General features: G+C 53.8%; 1 protein-coding gene across 1 annotated transcript in view; it reads right to left on the reverse strand.

The window, feature by feature from the left end:
• Positions 1–2,435: 2,435 nt before the first annotated feature.
• Positions 2,436–20,518, reverse strand: part of Adamts16 (ADAM metallopeptidase with thrombospondin type 1 motif 16) — a 129,055-nt gene continuing 110,972 nt past the window's right edge. Inside the window, exons 19-23 of the mRNA XM_076856230.1 lie at positions 15,657–15,858; positions 15,328–15,522; positions 13,109–13,333; positions 3,248–3,395; positions 2,436–2,551 (exon numbers count right to left, since the gene is read on the reverse strand). Of these exons, the coding sequence (XP_076712345.1) occupies positions 2,436–2,551; positions 3,248–3,395; positions 13,109–13,333; positions 15,328–15,522; positions 15,657–15,858 (886 nt within the window). The remainder of the gene's footprint in view (positions 2,552–3,247; positions 3,396–13,108; positions 13,334–15,327; positions 15,523–15,656; positions 15,859–20,518) is intronic.

A 20,518-nucleotide genomic window follows, 5' to 3' on the forward strand; every position in this document is an offset into this window, starting at 1 on the left:
CTACTGTGTGTGATTTCTTCCATTTTAAGCACCTGATCAAAGCTTCCCTTCTTTGACCCACCATTTCCCTTCTGAACAGAAGCAAATCTCTTCCTTTGCCTGTCCCTGACCCTGTCCTCTGGGGCCTGATCAGCCTTGAACTGCATCAGTATGTGGCTGTGCATCTTCCCTCGGACAGAGATAGATGTGGTCCCTGGGTAGGGACCACATCTGGGCCCCTTTTGCCCCCTCTCAGCTCCAGCCAGCAGGTGTCTGATGGGGAGCTCCTGAGAACAGCAAGCATGGACACTGGAAGTCCTCTCTTTGTGCAGAGCCTAGAGCCCACTAGTGCCTTGGAGAATCAACAGGTCCCTGTGCTGGTGTTCTGGTGGTGAAATAGGTGGCCCCTTTTCTCCTAGTGTCCCACAGAGACTTTTTTCCTGGTGTGTGATTCTAGGAAGAGCCACATTGGTCTCCTGTCCTGATGTCTTCTCTGTGAAGTGGGATGAGGCTCTCTCCTCCCGCGGTCAGGCCCAGCTACAGGTGGTGTGGGCTGAGCGAATGCAGGTTTTCTGTGAACCAGGCAGGCTCTGCAGGGGCGTGGGGCCGACCGTGGAGCTGCTCGTCAGCAGTTGACATTCTGAGAGGCCAGGGTCGCCTCGACCACAGGCAGCAGTGGCTTCCCACGGGCTGGTTACAGCCCATCTTGGAGACTACAGTGGATGAGTTCATGTGTCAGCTTGGACAGACTCCATGACAGACACCAGGCTTGACGTCGTGTCAGGGCACTTTGTAGATGCGATCAAGGTTGAATCAGTGGACTTTAAGGAAAGCACATCACCCTCCACTCATGGGTGGGCTCAGCCTCATCAGATGAGTCCTTGGACACCAGCTCCGAGGTTTCACTAAGAAGGAATTCTGTCCCAAGCTGGCACCGGGAGGACCCTGCCCAAGTATGCAGCCCGCTGTCTCATGGAGGCAGACCCAGGAAGGCCTCATCCACTCAGCCTTAAATGTCCAGCATTGCAGTCCTCTGTACGGTTTCAGGGTATCCAGGCTCCACAATTAGGCCAGCCAGTTCCTTAACCTATCACCTCACTTTACTCTGTATGTCCTATTGGTTCTGCTTCTTTGGAGAATGCTGATTGACAAGCAGGGGTCGCAGGGTCAGGACAGCTTTCCCACTGGACATGGCACCAAACCTCCATTGCCTGAGGCCACCGTCACCCCTACAGCCTCCGCATGCATCTCTCCTGGTCTAGCCCAGCTCTTTCTAACACCCTCCAGCCCTGCCCCTCCCTCCGTGAGGCTCACTTTCCAGTGTCTCCTGCCAGCCCTCCATCTGGGAAAAGCAAAGCTCATGGAGAGTCACAATGCCACTCAGGGGCTTTCCGTACAATATAAAATTTATTATAAAACTTCGGCAAATATAAATATCCAGATGCCCATTCAGAATGGAGCCACACCATAGGATGGGAGCCAGAATTAAGCACCAGTGAGGACAGGGAGAGGGTGGAGGCCCACGGTGCAGCCGGCCTTCCTCCTCAACCTGTTCCACAGAAACAACCAAACTCACAGAATGAATTTGAAAACCCCACGACACACAAAATCAGACCGCAAGGCTTCCGGTTATGATCACACAGACTGCTCCGCGGACATCTCTCGTGGCAGGAACCCCTATTGCCAGGAGAGTCAGATCTTGCTGTAACCTGTACATCCAATCCATCATTTAAAACAGAAAAGCACTAAGAAACAGGTTCGAACAGGAAACCTCGCTGGTAAGTAACTGAGAAAGATAAAAGAGTAAGTATGAAGGTCTCTCCTCCAGCGCCTGCGTCTGAAGGGGAAGAGGCCCTTGGGCAGGGATTTCCTCTTTGGGTTCGTAAGCAATGTCCAGATCAGGGGCCTGGGAGCACCTGAGGGATGACCTGAACTCCCGTGGCCACTGGGGTAGGAGGGGGAACCTGGGCAGAGCCAGGGAGTTCCACAGCACCTGCCCCTCCAACCCTGAGAGCAGAGGGCCTCGGAGTGGGGCGGGAGGCTGGTATGTTAGTGCACTTTTCTTATTTCACGGCCTCTCCTTCATTTTACAAAGCACCAATCGTTTAGTGTTCAGCATGCTCAGCTCTGCCTGTCTCTGGACTGATTTAGCTGGAATGTAAATGTGTCTGCTTCTCCTGCTTCACAGGGTGGGCCCTCCTGCCTGATATGCCAGAGGTTAGCCCACAGGGCCCCACGGGTCACCCCAACAGAAGACCGTGCACTGTATGGGCACGGGTATGCATGTGCCTCACCCTGAAACACTTGTGCACGCACTCTGGGTCAAAGGGCCTAGCACTGTGTTCCCTGTTCCAGCCGAAGCTTCCTTGGGGGCATCCCACTGTGGACGGTACAGCGACTCTGTGCTGAGACTCCTCTGCTGCTCAGTGTCTTCTCTGCGCAGGGGCCGGTCCGACTCACAGGTTGGACTTGGAGCAAGTCTTGCAGCACTGCTTGCCGTAGAATTTGTGGCTGCACATCCCATGCTGAGGCACCAGGTGGCACCAGTGGAAGTAGTCTTTGCAGAAGGTGTCTGGAAACAAGCACACTCTACGTTAGCCAAGTGCACTGAGCACAGCATCGGCAGACCTCTGCTTGCTAAATAACGGCAGACTTATCATTGGAGGGCAGCTCTTCAGGTCTAACAGAGACCTGTAGAACTTCTACTTTTCCCAAGACCTGTGGGAGTTTCTGGCAAAATTTTGATCTTCTTCTTGTGTTACATGCACCCACCCAATCACCCATCCCCCAAGATGATGGGTTCTCTAGGACTGAATACCAACTGCCTTCTTCTCTGGGTGAGCCCATTCCTTGTCCCCTGTTCCGTTTGCTGTCAGAGGAACCATGGCAGATTGCCAGCTCTGCAGCTGCCTCAGGCACGGGGTGGTGTTTTGAGACCATTAGAAGAAAGTGAGACCTTTGTGTAATGCAGGGTGAAAAGCTCCGTTAGTTAAATTTTTCTTCCTCAAGTATTGTAAACAGCCTTGCCAGAGTCAGAAATCCTATGCCTTTTAAGGTCAGACTTACATCACAAACGGCTCTGTCTTCCTAAGGAGGCATGAGGATGGCAGAGGCCTGCTTCGTAACTATTTTATTATAAAGCTGGAGGATGAAGTGACAAAAAAGAAAGGGCATAATGGACAGAAGGCCCAACTCTGGATCTCTCTAGCCGTGGGCACCCCCACTTCCACCCCCACCCCCATCCCACACAAGGGGCTCCAGTGCTCACCTTTCTTCTCTGGGATGGTGCAGAAGTGAGTGTTGCAGGCCAGGGAGGACTCAGGCTTCTGGTGTGGTGAGCAGTCGGAGGCTGGCCGGCCCCCTGCCATGCACTGCACAGAACGCCTCTGCACACCTCCCCCACAGCTGGCTGAGCACTGCGAGAGCAACACAGAATGGTCAGTAGGCTGCCAGGTCCCAGCACAGGGCTGGCATCACTGTGCCCACCCACCAAAGAAGGCAGCCGGTGCATGCCAGCACATCTTTAGTGAGGATGAGGGTCAATAAAAGGCAGCTGAAGCGATGCTCAGCCCCAAGACAGACAACTGCCCCTGCTCACCCCCTCTCCAAGAGTGCTTCATGTTGGGCACTGGGTTGGGCCCCTGCAGGAACTTTCTGAGCCAGCTGGTGACCCTTCCAGGTGCTCAGGTGGGAGGTAGCCCTGGTATGACTGGGGTCACTCGGGCTGGGGTTTCAACAGCTACTGCCTGAGGGAACTCCTGAGATCAGGCACTCTGGGGCAGAGTACACTTGGTAAAAATAATTATACCAAATAATAACGGATATTCACGGATTGGCACGTTATCTCCTCAAACAGGCAATAGTGAGGAAAAAAAATACACTTAGGTTCCAACCTCCAAGAAGGTTACCCACGAGTTATTCTTTGATTACAGAACAAGAGGCTCCCCTTTTTGGTTTCTATTTGAGTATTTGAGAGAACATTGCTGATGTCAGACCCAGAAGCAGGGCAAAGGTACTTTCTTACCTGTTGGTTCTCCCCTAACTCTTAGGGCCTACACCAGCCCTGGCTACTGTGGAATGCAAGGTTCCTCTTCCTTCCCCTCCCAAGCATCCCCCTTGCCCAGGTGGTCTCCCTCTATGACTGTGGTTGCTGCCCTGGTCCTCGATTAACTTCAGGTATGGACAGAGGGGAAAGGTTATCATAAGCCTGAAATGTTCTTGGGGAGCCATTGATGATCTGATGAACGCGGGGAACGGGTGCATTTCTGGTGATGCCAGGTTTGCTCTCTGTGTCCTTCAGGGAATGTCCTCACTAAGCCACCCTTCAGGTGGTCCTCACTGGGAAGGGCTTCATGAGCCAGCTCCTGGTCACTGCTCCACCCCAGGTTCACCGGCCGCAGTGCCTGGGTGGTTCTGCCAGCTGCAGGGATCACTGCTCATTGTGTCTGGGCCTTCACATCCCAGGGCTCTGGGCAGAAGCAGAGAAGGAAGGGTGTGCCCAGTAGATGATCCTTCATCAGCTGGCTGGGTGCACACACCACAAACTGTGAACTGGACCCATCCAAGATCCACTGGGGCAAAGAAATCAGGGGGTAAGTGACTAGAGAGGCAGCGGAACCTGGACCCATTGTGATTAATCCACCTCAAAAGGCCACTACACAAGTGTAGACTAAATCATGTCCGTGGCACTCCAACGAGGCTACCAGCTCAACAGTGTCAAGGGTTAAGCCATGAAAAAAGCACCTGCAGAAGATGGCCAGGATCAGGGTTCAAAACTCCGGGTGTGTGGTGCCAAACTAAGTGGGTGCTTAGCTTGAAGGGATCACGCTGTGCAAACCTGGGGACATTCATGACCAACACTGCTCGCCCAAACCTTGAAGACCACGTGCTGGAGTCCCGCTGCAGCCAGTCACAGGAGAGGCTGTGGGGTCTCTCCATGGCTGGCACCAGCCCACAGGCGCAGCCAACCTGAGGCCCAGCTCTCTTTGCCTCTCTCTAGGATCTGATGCAATCAGCACTTTCAAAGTGACCTTAGGTCCCCTGAAAGAGTAACCAGGTGATGGAGCGAGTAAAACATCATCCTGTACCCTCGGGAAGGGGGGGGGGTGGGAGCACCGTGACTCTAAGCTGAAGGAGTCCTTCGCTTTCTGCTCTCTGGTTAGGGCAGAGCAGGCCCTGGGCCTCTGTCTGGAGCATTTCTCGGAGGCTTAGCCCTCACTTCAACGCCAGTTTCAGCAAAAGTCACCAATAATTCAGTTTCAATATATGTCCATGGCAAATGAACAAATAATGATACAGGCAGATTCATGTCTGGTTTCTGAATTATCAGGGTCACCCACGATAGAGCCAGACGTTTCCTGTTGCTTCCGACATCTTTCTGAGTATTCTGTGGAAACACAGCTCTGCCTCTGTTCTGTGTTCTGCATGTCGGGGGTGCACCGAGGGCTTTGGGGCACGGATGTGCCGTGCTGAGATGCCATTCCCAGGATCTCATTGGGCATATCCACATCTGTTGGGGTCCACAACATATTCCATCCTTCAGGCTGAATTTCTTTCCTAATCAGCAGCTGGGGAAGAATTCTACTCTTGCTAAGGGTATTATGCCCCCCTTAGCGATCAAGAGAGCTCTCCAGAGACTTTCATTAGTCATAAAATAATTAATATCTGGTTTGATTCATTTTTGTCATTGATTCTCTTACTCAACAAATATTGATCACTCATCTCTTCTGTACCAGGTATGATTCTAGGCGGTAGATACTCAGTGATGAACACAGCGACTGGCCCTGGCCTCAGCGTGCTTTAAAACCCAATTCTTGACATGTCTTTGGTGCAGCAGTGCATCAGCTGGGACCTTGAGGTGGTGCTGACTCTTGGCATCCCCGCCTCCCCACATGGCTGGATGGGAATCTGCACCAGGCTCTGATGATTCAGACACACAGAAAGTACGAGAAGCCTTGGTCTAGAAAGGTTTAAAGTTCCCCAGGGAAAACATACTTGTGGGATAAACAGCCTCTAAATTCCTCAAAATTTGCATCTCTCATGTAAACTGGAGGAACTAAGATGCAAAGCTCCAAACTCTGAAAATATTTTGAAAAGAATGTTTTGAATCAATAAAGTCATTATTATACAAGGAGATGGAAGGGAAATAAGAGACTTGAAAATGTGTGTTCATTTCTCTCCAGGAAGGAAAAAAATGCAAGTTGTTTGTCAACAGCACTAACACGGTGGCTCGGAACTCAGCAGGGTGTTTAGAACTCACGTTCCAGACTGTCCGCTGAGTTGGGCAGCCTCTGGTTCCCAGGCAAACTCAGCAAACTCAGCTAAGAAGCACCTGGACCCCTTGACCACCAAGTGAATTCCAGGGGTGGAGACCTGTGGGCCAGGCAGGGACAGCAAGAGACCAGGAGGCCACGGCTGGACAAGACGGTGGGCAAGTCACTGAAACAGCACCACTGGGGAAAATAAGTCTCAAGGAAAAGACAGTCTGGACCCTGGACCTGGAGGCTAAAGCTTTGGCTTCCTCCTCCAGCTTCATGAGGCTCACCTGAGGCTCCTGCTGAAGGCCCAGATAGGGCTCCATGCTGCTCAGTCACAGTGACCTGCTCATCCAACCCTGACCCAGGGCCAATTGTTGGCTCCTTCCCCAGACCACAGGTCTCACTTTTGAATGTGCATGGAATCACCTGCAGGACCTGTTAAATAGACTGCCGGGTCCCCAACAAAAACCTGAGCTTAGGCTGGTGCGGGAGGCATCTGGGGACCTGTATGCTAACAATGTTACTGTGGCTACAGGTGGGGACATGCTGCGGGAGCTGCTGCCCCAGGTTTTCAGTTCCCTTGCTGTGCTGTTCCCTTTTATAGTTTTCAGAAATGACTCAGCCACCTCTACCTCTAACAGAAAAGGGTCCACAGAGTCAAAGTGTTCTGACTGTGAATGCTGAGCCAGGTCACCCTTTAAAAAGATGGAGGCTTTTTCCAGAGTGTGGCTTTGCAAACGCCATCGTCCCTCAGTCCCAATGGGGTGCTTCTCACTTGGTCCAGTTGTAGCCTTGGAGAAGACCCTGTGGCGCCTTATTCTAAATGAATCCTTCTATGCACAAAACTCCCCCCAACACAGTACAGCCCCCAGTCCCAGCAGCTCTGCAGGATCAGTGTGGACATTCTTTAAGGTCCACTTCTCCTACTGGTATGGAGGCTCCCCAACAGGACTGGGCTGTTGACGGGTGAGCGCACCCTGGCCTGGTTGTGAGATGTGGTGGTGGGGTGAGGATACAGAGCAGGACCACCCGGCACTCCAGTGGGCTCTGCCAGGGATGGGCAGCATCTCACAGCGCTGGCACCTTCCTGCACCCAGAGAGCCTCTCCTTACCTCCCTTCCTGTTGTCCTCAACCCTGCCCAGCCTGAAGCCATTGCAGTGAGCCCACGACTTCCAATTGCCAAGACTCTGTCCAGCTGGGAAGATGGACAGAGATGTGGAAGAGTCACTGTGGTATCCGGGAGACAGTCCTTCCCAGGCACCAGCAGCGAGCGACTTCTGGCAGTTCCAGTATGGAGTCAGCTGCCTTGGCATGACATTTATTCCTCAGCCGGAGACCACCCTTGGTGGTGTCCATGCTACCAGAAAGACGCTACAGATCCAGGTTGGATCTCATGTCCCCACCCTGTCCAATGGGTCTAACATAAGACATGTCCTGAGAACACATTATTCAAAATGGTGAAGAGCCCGATTCTCTTCTTTCTGAGAGTCTAAGACCCCGGAGTCTCCCGTGTCACTAGTGATCTGATGTCTGCTTTTAGAGAGACCAGCGGCTCACTTTAGGAGGCAACACAATGAGGTGAGTGGGAAAGATGGTTACTCTCAGTTATTAGTAACCTAAACCAAAGAAGAGCAAATAATAATGTTTGCTTCTAGCACCTTTTTGTTTTTAAGTTAGAGAAATACTTCTTTTCTAGGCCATTGAGCTTTGTGGAAAAATGCCAGTGGAGCATGGTGACTGCCAGCCTCCAAGTGGCGCCTGATGTTCTGACTGCCCTACCTCGTCACTCCTAGGACACAGTGAGGTCATGGGGCTTCTCGCATGGGATAGTTTGTCCCCCAAGCATAGGGGACAGTGAATACCTAAGTACTTGTCCACTTCCGAGGGCCACAGGTTTCTGGCTTTCATCTCCCACCTGTCATGTCTCCACTGAGAGGTCCCTTTACATTCCTCCTTTGATGTGCCATTTTCTGCTGGGCCTCCATGCATTCTCTGCCTTCAACTCTAGAGCTTCTTTGCACTGTAACTTGTCCCTCTGTTCCAGAGACAAAATGCCAACTCGACTGAGAATGGAGCCCCGCAGGTCTCAGTGGCCTGATCCAGGGCAGCTTCTGGTGGCTTGTGCCACAAACCTGAGTTGAGGAGCTTGGGGCTGTAGCTGTTGTGCCAATTCAGTCCGTCACAAGCCCAGCTCCCTTGAACTCAGGAGGTGTACCACGGCCCATCAGTGGTGGTGAGCTGTTCTCGCCCGTTCCTGGCCACACTGGCAACTGTGAGGACGGGGGTGCGGGTGCACTTGTTAGAGGCTGGCATTCGGTACTGCATCAGAGCCACAGTTACCAGGGTGAAAAACCCAGCGCTCCGTCTGTGACATGGCTGCTCACTCCTCACAGTGCAGCGTGCTCCTCCGTCAATCTGTGCACAGTCCTGGTAAAGGGCTCCCAGAGAGAGCTGGGGCCCCCACACACTCAGCAGGGCCACATTCATCTCTGTCATGTGGAGCGAGACACAGTCCAACAGGTGATCCCGCTTAAGCCGTTCCCAGACCAAACAGTGTGGGAACCACCTGACTAAGCCACATGACTAAAATGATCTGGGCCAGTGCTTCACCACGCCCACCGTAAAATGTGGGGATAAGCAACACCACTAGATCTGCAGAAGCCCCACAGAGCAAACCAGGAACAAGGACCTTCAATTGCTACAAGAATAAGCCTGTCTGGTGGCAGAGCTCAGTGGTCACTGGCCATTCACTATACTGGCAAAGTCCCAGTTTGAGGGCACAGCCATGGGTACAAGTGCTTACTGCAAGCGAAGCCCCTTGAGTTATCACCTTTCCCAAAACAGCTGCAGTCTCCTAACAGTGGATGAGTCACAGTGGATGGAGACTTTAGTCAGCTAATGTTTTGAACAACCTACAATAAAAATTAATTAAAAAAAAATCATATATTAGACAACCAGATGGTATTCTTCAGACTTGCAAAAACGATTGAAGATGTCCTTTTGGTTTTAGGTTTGGGTTTGAGTTAAATATTAGTAAACCTTGTTTTACTCTTTCTAAATGTGCTGGCCGGCTCCGTGCTGAGCAGTCGGGGTTAACAGCCGGGGTTGGGGGCGGGATTCACCTTAGGAGCCTCAGTGTCCTTCCCTGGTGAGGACCAGACCTGGGCTCATCATACCTGCATACCCAGAGTATCAGTGGGGTGAAGTATGGCGTCTTGTGGGGGGATTTTAAACTGTTATTATTCTAATGAGCTTTTATCCAATTCTGAAAAACATTCCATGACGGACTTAGTTGGTTCTGTTAAGATGTCTGTTTTCTTTGGGCTTCAATAAAATAAAAACAAAGGTGTGTGTGTGTGTGTGTGTGTGTGTGTGTGTGTGTGTGGTTTTTGTTTTTGGTACTGGGGATTGAAGTCAAGGGCATTTAACTACAGTCACACCCCAGCCCTTTTTATATTTAGAGATAAGGTCTTGCTAAGTTGCTTAGGGCCTCACTAAATTGCTGAGGTTGGCCTTGAACTCGTGATCCTCCTGCCTGAGTCTCCCGAGCCACTGGGATTACAGTCATGCGCCATGGTGCCTGGCCAAAGTGTCTTTTCATTTCTGTCAAATTCCTTGGTTCATCTTGGTTTCCCGTGCAGGGCTGGGTTTAAGTGAGCGCCTGCTAAGCACCAGCTGCCAACAGAAGGCATACAGGAGGGTGGGTGGGTGCAGGCCCGTTGCCCTGGTTTGTGGGGATCAGGAGAACCTAGAGGGAAAGCACCAGTGGGCCATCACCTCAGCGGTCCTGGCAGCTGGACTGCACAGCAGGGCACCTGGAGGCCTTGGCTGGGCCTGACCTTCTGGAGAAGCAGGTGGAGGAGGAGCTGCGGCGTCCAGAACAGAGGCATCCTCTTCACACGCCCATGGGCCCAATGCCCGGCTGGGGCCGTGAGGGACACGGAGCAGAGGAAGACAGCCACAGCCATGGCAGCTCGCCCTCTGGGGGCCAGGAGGAGACCCCGTGGGGCGAGGAATGCCCTCCGTGTCTTGGCTCCCTGGGGCTGCTGTGCTAAACCTCTGCCTGTGTGCTGGACACAGCAGAAACTCATCCTCATTTCACATGTTCTGGGGGCCAGAGGTGGTTCTTCTGGGGTTCAGAGGGGATCGTCTCCCCGCTTGCCTGGAGTCTGGTGGTGCTGGCCGCCTGTCACCTTGTCTCTGCCTCTCCCTCCTCTCATGTCCCCTCCCCTACGAGTCTCTGTGCTCATGGGACCGTCTCAGAGTAGCAGTTCCCACCCCAGTTCCAGGTGACCTCACCCTAACTAATGTCACCTGCATCTATTTCCAGATGAGATCACCTCCTGGATTTCTGGGTGAACATGAGTTTTGGGAACATTCAAAGCAGGACACTGCTCTTGGGGCACAGGGCACTGTTCCCCTTGAGAGGGTCATGCCCAGTGGCAGGCTGACAGGAAAGGGACTCATGATGGGCAGTGCAGCCTGTGTGCCCCCCACCATGGGGAGGATAAAGTCAACCTAAGGAGAGAATCAGGTTGAGGAGAGCCGGTCACTGCCAGGGAACCAGACCCCAGGCTGGCTAAGCATGTGAGACACAGTGGGTTGCTCAGCTCAAGGCTCTGTCCATTCTTGGACCTCACCCTGGCTACCTGCTCAGTGAGCCCCTGACTCCATGGACACGGATTTCCTTCCCAGGACAGGTTGTGTAGGCAAGTACCACCTGGCCTGTGGAGAGGGCTCTGTGGCCTAGCCCACTGGGTCCAATCACAATTCTTCAATCCTTCAAACACACTCAGATCAACTTGGTTACTGGAGTCTACGGGCTGGGGACATGGTGCCTGGCGGGATGTGAACTGTGGGCAACTTTGATGAGTCAGTGGCTGCCCTCGGTTTGCTTTCTCCAGGAGCTCCCCTCCCGCACCTGACATGCACGTGTGCAGGGACAGCCTGGACCTCCTGACCCCACCAGCCTGCTCTCCAGCTCAATCCTGGGACTCTGGGGGGACACACCGGCAGGCAAGCTGGCATTGTCTTTGCTATCAAGGATGATGAGCTACGAGTGGGTCCCTTGGCAGAGCCTGCCACGCTGGCAGACAACCCCCTCCCCTGCGAGGGGTGGGCTCTCTAACACGGCCTGAAGCAGCTGCCCCAGTGCACTCATTGGACTCGTTTCCCTGCAAATCCACCCACTCATCAAGCATTCCCTGAGCTGGGCTGGGTGCAGTGCTAAGCACAATACAACACGTGCACAGCATGGACATACCTGAATATGTGTGCATGTGGTGTTCATACGTGTGCAAGTGCAGTACATAGAACATATGTGTAAAACACCTAGCAGATGCTTCCACCTGTGACCTGTGGCTAAACATCGTCCCCATGGTGATCTGCAGGGATCTCTCCTGTCTGGGCCTGAGGCAACTGCACAAGGCTCCAGGTGAGAGGGGCGGGTACCTGGGATGCTCCAGACTGCAGTCTGTGCTGTGTCTATGCTTCCTTTATCAGGCCTGGGGGGCTGGGGGGGTGCATGCTTCCTCAAGGGGGCCGCACCCTCCCTGGGCGCCCTCCCTTACTGACGCTGGGAGCCCAGAGTAACACTCGCTGTGATGCAGGCTCCTGGGACAGGCTGGCACAGGGAGAGTGAGTGGACCAAGCGGGAGAGGGATGCTTGGTCACTGTCCCAGCAGGTCCCCTTTGTGGGCACTGGCAGGAGTTAGACCAGGGGAAGACCATTCTCTGACACCAGGCACTGAAAAGACCATTTGGGTAATGTCCTTGGAGAGAGACCTGAACCCTGGAAGGTGCTTCTGAAAGTGACGTGGCACAGATACCAGCCCGTGTTCCCTGGGGTTGGGTGCTGGAATCCACAAGGGCACCAGCTGGGACTGCAGGAAAGCCCTGGGTGGGGCAGCCTGACGGCCCTGTGCGTCTGATAAACTTGGGACTTTACCTCGGGTATGTTGGAGCAATGTACCTGACAAGCTTTGGAACACTGGCCAGGGACGGAGGTGTTTCTGTAAGACAGGAGCCCATGGCTCACTCTGCTGCTAGCCAGCCAGACAGTCACAAACGGAAAATGTCCCTGAGCTGGACAGATGCAAGGCTAGACTGCTGGCCAGTGGAGCAGGGGTTGGATGCAGGGCCCCGGCACCCATGGTCTGCGTCCTGCTGGCCTGTGGCAGGAATCCCAGCAGGTGGGAGAGGAGCTAAGCGTGGTTCCAGACAAGAGGGGATCCAGAAACCAAGGGTCTGGGAAGCAGGACCCCAGACCCAGAGAGCTGTGGCTTCTGGAAACCCAAGCAGGAAAAGGATGAGGGATGGGGTAGGACACAGTCTCGGCGGAGTTCTTCCATAGAGTGGAGGACGTGTGGGAAGAGGAGGAGGACGGCATGAGAGAAACCCCGAGGGAAAACGGTGGGCACTCAGCAGAGGCCAGCCAGCTCCCAGCGCCCAGGCAGGCCACTGCGTTCCCAGGGTGTCGATGGCCTCTCTACTTTTCATGGCCTCGTGGTTAAACTACAAACTGACAGCTAGTGACTTACACCAGATCTCACACTTCTTCCCATTCACACCCCTCTCTGAGAAATCCTGCCCAGATAGGACCCAAACCATTACACTTCTTTACACTTCATGGGACAGAAATTGAGAACAATACACACGGGGCCTGTAGGGCTGAGTGACATTTGGAGTCCCTCCTCAGAACGAAACGCCCAGGAAAGGGGTCACCTGCACATGCTGGAGAGAAAGGTCATGGGGTGGCCAGGTGGGCTCGGGCAACACACCTCTGCAGAGCCCCCCACACCTCCCACAGGCCACCAGACCCTGGGGCCGGGAGCCGTGCCGCTCCCCCAACTGGATGCTCAGAGCCTCTTACCTGGGACCACGGCGAGGCAACCCAGCCGCCCCCTGGGGGCCCTGCGGCAGCCTGTGGGGGGTGCGCAGGGCATGCGAACAGCGCACAGGGGCGCGCCAGCTCCAGGTCGGGCTTTGGCACATGCAAGCACTTCCTGGAGGCCAGCTCCCGGTACTTCCCCGAGACGAACTTCTCAGCACATTTTAGGAATCTTTTCTGGGTCCCCCTCTCACAAGTCGCAGAGCACTGAAAGAGGAGGCAAAAGACGGCTTTTTTTTTTTTTTTTTTCTCTCTTTTCACAATCAGCGGTTGTAATGTCTTCTCACGATATTAGCTTGAAAATTTATATGAATATAGACATTTGGTGGCAGTTATTGGGCCTTGGCATTCTGAAAGGCATGATGGATCCATCACTTTCACAAGGAGGATCTTGAGGTCACAGTGGTATCTGACCATAAGCTGGGGCAGGGCACTCAGGAACTACTGCAGGAATAATTCTGAAGCTACTGTTTCCCTGAAAAGTTAAAATATTGGGCTCTCACCGATTAAGAATTAGAGAAATTTTATACACAAAGGACATGAGATAAACGACACAGATTCAGCCACCCAACTTCAGGCATGTTGTGGGTCCCTAAAGCAGAGACAGGTAGAAGCAACCAAGGGCTCACAGATCTGCTCCCTCCAAGGTATGCACTAAGCCTGGGCTGTCCCTGCCACCAGCAGCCTGAGGGCGCAGAGAGACCCTGGGCAAATAGCACATTGGGCAGAAGTCTGCAGCCGTCCGTCAGGCAAGAACAAGACATGCTGCTTTCCCCAACCAGGCCCAGGGGCTCTGAGAGGAAGCCTGGTCCTCAGTGATGGTGACTTGGGCTGGGGGACAGTGGGTGGAGCTGAGAAGCCCAAGGACTGCTGGGCTGAACTGCCATCAGGTGGCCTGAGCAGAGGGGACCAGGTGGCAACACCTGCCCAGCTCTGACCTCACACCGCCAACCTTCCCCTCACAGGTGTGTCTTCTGTGTGTCCCGATGTCACAACAGAGATTGCACTGAAATAATCATCTAGGTTGTTTAGTGGACCATGCCTCAGAGAGAAGCTCTGGGGTGTGTGTGTGAGTGTGTGTGTGTGTGTGTGTGTGTGTGCAGGCAGAATATTCCATTTCTGGCCAAAGGTTTTCTGCCTAGACACAGCCCACAGCCTGCACAGCCCAAGCCGCTCACTCCACCACTAGGCTCCAAGGGCACACATAGCCGACATATCTTCTCTCATGACGTAGGATTCCGTCTGGAGACACTCGATCCTGTGCCTGGGTGAAAGAGAGCCTAGCGCTCCTCATTAGCAATGACCAGCTTGCTCCAGTGAGTGAGCATGACCTTTCTAGTTTCTAGTGGCAAACAGCAGGATTAAAGACCCTACTCGGCGCTTTCCATTCTGAACAAGGCATTTCTGAAGGAGCATGGGGAAATGAGATACCTAGAGGGACCCGTGTCCGACCCCGAGGAGTGTGGGACAGGGACGGCTAGGAGCTTGTTGTCTGCCTGTATGGACGTGCAGAGCTGCAGCCCGGGAGGTGGAGACCCCTCGACACTCATGCGGATGGGTGCTCATTTGGTGGGCTGCTGCTGCCATTCTGTGGGTTGTAAGGAATTTGAGACCCTTTAGCCTCACTTGGCCAAAGCAAGTCAAGAAGGCTTCCACACTCCAAAGCCATGCTTTCACTGTGGTCCCATTGTGATGGGCTCTAGGGTGGCCCCTGAAGCGGGCAGCACAGGATGGGAATTCCAGGGTGTTCAACACAGAGACGTCCCCTGGGAATATACAGGCCGTCTACATCTTGGGAAATGAGACTTCTTTATCCTAAGTGACCGGCTTCTTACTGCTCTGCCCTGGGGGAGCATCTCCTAGAAATGGATGCAACTGTTCTGGAGTTAGGGGAGGTTCTGGGACCCCCTGTCACCACGAGGAGGGCCCCCTGTACTCACATTCCTGCGCTGTTCTCACACTCCTGTGCTGGATGCTGACCGAGTGGGGCGGCATGGACGTTCCTGGGGGTGATGCTCAAGGACATGACTTAAGGAGTAGACCTGAGCCCAGGGAGGGCCTTGAAGGGGGGCTGGGAGATTCGGGATTTGGGCAGTGCAAGAAGCCAGGTGAAGGAAGGGGAGCAGGAAGCAGGGAAGCAGGAGAGGAGGGCAGCCCAGGAGGTGACTGGTGGAGCTGTTCCTGAGGACCCGGAGGCCTACCTTGGACCAGGCGGACACCAGCCACTGCAGCTTCTTGTGCTTGTGGCAGCGCTTCAGCAGGCAGGGCTCGTGAGTCCTGGGCTTGGGCTCCGCGGTGCAGGTGGCGTCGGGCAGCAGCCGTGCTCTGGCTGAGGGGTTGGTGCTCTTGCAGGCCACAGCCCTCTTCCTCCACCCCTTTCCACAGGTTTGGGAGCACTGTGCATAAGAGCTGACAGTCAGCCCCCGGCAAAGGAGGCAAAGGAAACAGCTGGTGCTGGGGCCCCAGGCTGCAGGCCCTGCGTTCCATGGGGTGGGCCACTCACTGCCCCCTGGCCACCCCACCCAGTTACCTCTGCCCAGGGCCCGGCGCTCCATGCGGGTGGGCAGCTCTGAAAATTGCAGGCCTGCCGGCTGGAGGGCACAGGCTGTGGACACAGGCTGGCCGGGACAGTCTCCGTCTTGTAGTTCGCCCGCTGTGTGCACCGCACAGGCCGGCTCTGAGTACCCCCGCCACATGTCCGGCTGCAGGTGCTCCAGTTCCCCACGGACCAGCTGGGGGGTTGGCAGAGAGAACCACAGTGAGGGGCTGGCATGGCTTCTGAGCTGCGGTCTGCACCTGTGTATGCTTTTCAACTACAATTTCCACAGAGGAACCATTTCTGCCCCTGAATCTGTCCTGATCCCACGTGCTCCTCCCATCTTGCTTGGGGACCTGCCATTCTCTCCCCTTCCCTGGCTTTTGGGCTTCCTGGACTTGGAAATAACCCAGCTTAGAGCAGTGTGTCTGTTCTCTTTTATTAAACAGAAAGCTCCAAACATATTCAAAATAAAGGACTTCACGTTCCCTCCAACAAGTGTCAGTGTATGTCCTTATGCATGAGGCAACTTAAAGCAAATTACAGATGGAAATATTTCAGTGTCTCTAAAAGATAAAATTCTTTGTTGTTGAACATAATCACAATATCATGATGACTCCTAAAACATCAAGTATACTTTTTTTAACATTACTAAATACTCAGCATCTGAATTCCCAATAGTGTTATAAACATTCTGCTTATTAAAGCAAAATCCAAATAAAGCATGTATTTTGCAATTGATTTGTGTGTCTTTCTTGTCTTCTGTCTCTAGGTTCTTCCTTAATCCTGTTTACTTTTCTCTTCGATTTATCTGTGACAGAGCTGGGTTGCCTGCCATACTGATTCTCCCTCTGCTGTTCTGCTGATGAGGGATATTGTGAGTTACGTCTCTGTGTTCCCCAGTCCTCTACCCTTCCTGTCCGTGGTTGGATCTAGAGGCTTTGCTTAATTCAGGTCCAACTTGATTTCACATGACTGTTTCACAAGGGCTAATGTACTTTTCCAACAGCAGGTTCAGAATGTCTGATCATCTTCTTTTAATGTTGGTGCTATATAATGAGTTTTTTCCCCTCAAAGTCACAATATTATTTTTCTTCTCTGGTTATAAAAGTATTCCTCACAGACAGCTGTGTAGACAGGTTATGGGAGCCGGGACGGACGTGGGTCTGTGTCAGCCCAGTGGTGTCCACATTGGGTCTCGGTCAGTCTGAGCATGTCCACAGACTTCGTTGGCTTTGCACAATCCCACCTGCAGCAAGGCTTTGTGTGCACACGGGAGGGGGCCATGCAGAGGAGGGGAGGTCAGGAGGTCAAACATGGCCTGAATGAAGGTCAAACATGGCCAGTGGACTCAGGAGCCAAAGCAGCACCAGTGAGCCTGGTGAGGAGCACACGAGGCACCAGACACACCTGCAGCAACCACGTGAGATGCGCCAGCGGCTGGAGCCTGGAACCTGCGTGATTCAGAGAGTGAGGAGGGAGAAGATGAGCCTGCCCTCACACCTCCTGGCACTGCCGCTGTCCCCGCACCCTGGCTTCTTGTGCTTTTGGTGTGTATGTGTCTAAATGCATCTTCAATGTGGCTGAGGCAGATAGTATCTGCAACTTTTTATTCAGCATTTTAAAATTTCAGTACTCAAATCAACCACTTTCCCACACAGCAAAGCCTCTGTAGATATATCTCCAGTGTCTCTAATACTTCAAAACATGGACCAAGCACAAACCCAAGGACATGAGGACCTAACGGCAAAGGACCGCTCTCGAGCTTCAGGAGAAATCGTCAGGACTTCTGAGCAAACTGGCCAGGGCCTTTCCTCAATTCCACAAGGAGGCCGTTACCCAGGTAATTTTAAAGCCAAGATTTGGGTTCTTTTGAAAGTCCCGAGAGTGGCTCGGCGGGGCGGGGGGGCGGGGGGGGCAGGGGGTGGAACCTTGAAGGAGAGGGGAAGGGCGCACTTCCTGGGTGAGAAGCGGGAGCCATCCCACCCAGAGCCCTTGGTGGCCCCCTCACGAGGCTCCACGTGGACCCAGCAGGGCCTCGGTAATTTTATTTGCTTTCATTTGGAGAAACCTGAACTGATCCGGGCTGGGTATTTTTCCTGAGAAGATTCCATTATGGTTCTAAGAAAATGGTCAAAAGACTGTAGCAAAAAATTTTACACACATAAAAAGAAAACAGGCAAGGGTGGTGGGACCCCTCCCACACCAAGAATGGGAGCGCTCCGAGTCTCCAGTGTCCGCAAGATGGGAGTTTTTGTTACCTGTGAAGCCAGCTCAATGTCATGTCCTCCTGGCGGAAGGCTGCTCTGGGCCACCAGGCGGTGCTGACTCTGCCCTTGGAACCTCTTGGTGGCCCCTCCACCACGTCTGTGTGCTCTCTTGTTCCTTCTCACATTTGCTCTCAGTTCTGCAGCCTTATAAATTCTACTTGGTGTCCACACCGGGGCTGTGAAGGACGTCCTGGCTGCTCCTGGACTTTCCAACCACCCCGCCATCTGCTGTCCCCTCGTCTGAAGATGTTCTCACTGGGTTCATCCAGCTTGCCCTTCTCTCCTAGGTCATAAGAAATCCTCCTGAACAAAGATGGTTCGGACTGCATCTGAAGGGCCGAGGTCTGCTCTGCTTCACAAACAGGACTCTGGGGAAACGTCTTTGTTGAGCTCATGAAGAGGTCGGATCCCACCAGCTTCTGTGCTGCTCCCGAGGGTCTCGCAGCTGGGTGGACTGTCCGTAGCTCACCAGTGGCCACAGCTGCTTTATTTCAGTTTTCCTAAATCCACCAACTGGAAGGAAGTCAGAGGCTGGGATCCCTCAAACCAGTTGAGAGTACTAGACAGGACGCGGGAGGACTTGGTCACCCGCCCACCATGGGAGCCTGCCACTACTGAGGGGTCCACTGGCAGGGCACCGGGTGGCTCTCAGTGCTCCAGGACAAGAGGCAGGAGTGGCTGCCATCACTGCCAGCTCAGGTGCGATTCCTGGAACCACGTGCTCTAGGTCCCTGCCCATCAACAGTTGCTAGCACTGGGGACGTCCGCCAAAGGTCCACATTGTCAAAATCCTGGTCCCCAGGCGACAGCCTCTTGAAGTAGTAAGGCCTCCTGGGAAGTCTCAGGTGACAGGGGTGTGCCCTCAAAGGGGGTCCTGGGACCCAAGCCTCCTTCACACCCGTTTCCCAGAGGAAAAGGGGCTTCCTGCCCTCCATGTGCCTGCCATGGCGCCTGCCTCCCCACAGGCCCAAAGCAAGAGAGCTGCTGGGTCTTGGGCTGATACTTCCAAAGCTGTGAGCCAAAATAAGCTAATAAACTTCCACTCTAAGTTGATTTATTTCAAGTATTTGTTATAGCAAAGTAAAGCTGACTCCTACAAAGGTCACTGGACATTTCTTAACAAAATGACGACACCCCCGTCTTTCAGAATAAAAGCAACCCTTGGGCTTTGGTCATGGACTGTGTCCTCGACTGTGCAGGTTTCGACAGGGGCTGAGGAAACCCCTGGTCAGGGAGCACCACGGGAGCGCTCGGGGTGCCGGGACAACAGTCCAGACCCAGAGCCCCGCCCTGACCTCTGCTGCCCATGGCTGAGCCCCAGAGCCAGGCACGGCTGCTCTGTGCTTGGCAGCCTGAGTTTCCAGAGGACAAGGGGACGCCACCTTCCTCCAGAACTTGGTCCCAGGTCCTTTCTCTCTGGCTCTTGTTGGGTTTTTAGGTGAAGCACTCTGCTGCATTTTCAGTACTAACTCTTGGCTCCGTGCACAACTCTGGCTGCTCGGTAAACATGGGGGCACAGTGAGAGCACAGAAGCTGTCACATGCCGTGAGAAGCCACCATGCGCTTTAGGTACTTGCAGCAGGGTGCAGAGGAGGACGTGGAGGCTTAGCACTTACTGCCGCGTGCTTCTTCAGCGTCCCAGCCAGACCAGGGCGCAGGTGGCTTTCACATGTTGGCACCCCTGCCACTTCAGGTGGGCTGTTCTTCACGGAGTAAGTAAGTCACCCCCCTGACTTCCTGACATGAGCTCCGATGGATTCCACACGCGGACATGCGCACAGACAGCCCAGCAGCGAGAGGCGGAGGCAGCCGCGGTGTGGCGGATGGGACAGGCATTAGCTGAGCCGTGAGGACACAAGGACCCCGCCGTCCTCTGAGCAGTGACAGCATTTCACATGTGTAAGTGATTGGAGATCTACCACGGTTCTAAATGAAATGTTTTAAACGTAACAATCCCCACTCAAAAATAAACATAAGCCGCTTTGAAAAATCTGCCTTTCCTTAGAAAAAAAAATCACTTAACGAGTTAATTTAAAGCCTGCCGGCAAGCTGCAGGCTGGTGTGCCACCCAAGGTCGCAGCCTTGGGGGACAGCAGGAGAGGAGCGGGCTTTCCAGCTGGCAGGTGGCCCGGCAGGTCACCTCTTCCTCCTCCCTGACTTGGGGTTTATTGTTGTCTAGGTCATAGGGCATTTTGTCAGAATCATGTGGTGCCAGGTACACTCGGAGCAAGCTCAGGTAGAAGTCCAGCTCTGAAAGAGCCCGTGGTCTTGGTAGGCGAGGGTACATGTCAGAGGCATGAGCACCCAGTCACTGGACTGAGCTGGGCTTGCGTGTGCTGATGTCTGGGCGGCTCAGAGTTCTCCAATCCTTCTAACGCAGAGAGCAAGGGCCACAGGAATGAGGCCACGTGGTGAGCACGCCTCCCTCCTCACTCAGTCTGCTGGCGCAGATGAGCTGGGCCTGGCCTGGCCAGGACCTTCCAACTCTGTCTCCTGGATGGTTCTTCTCACAGCGAATGCGGGTCCAGCCTGCTCTTCCCATCAGAACAGAAAGCCCACTACTGGCAACGGTTGCCAGGGAACGGG

Source organism: Callospermophilus lateralis, chromosome 5 (assembly GCF_048772815.1).
Source record: "Callospermophilus lateralis isolate mCalLat2 chromosome 5, mCalLat2.hap1, whole genome shotgun sequence".
Lineage (NCBI taxonomy): Eukaryota > Metazoa > Chordata > Mammalia > Rodentia > Sciuridae > Callospermophilus > Callospermophilus lateralis.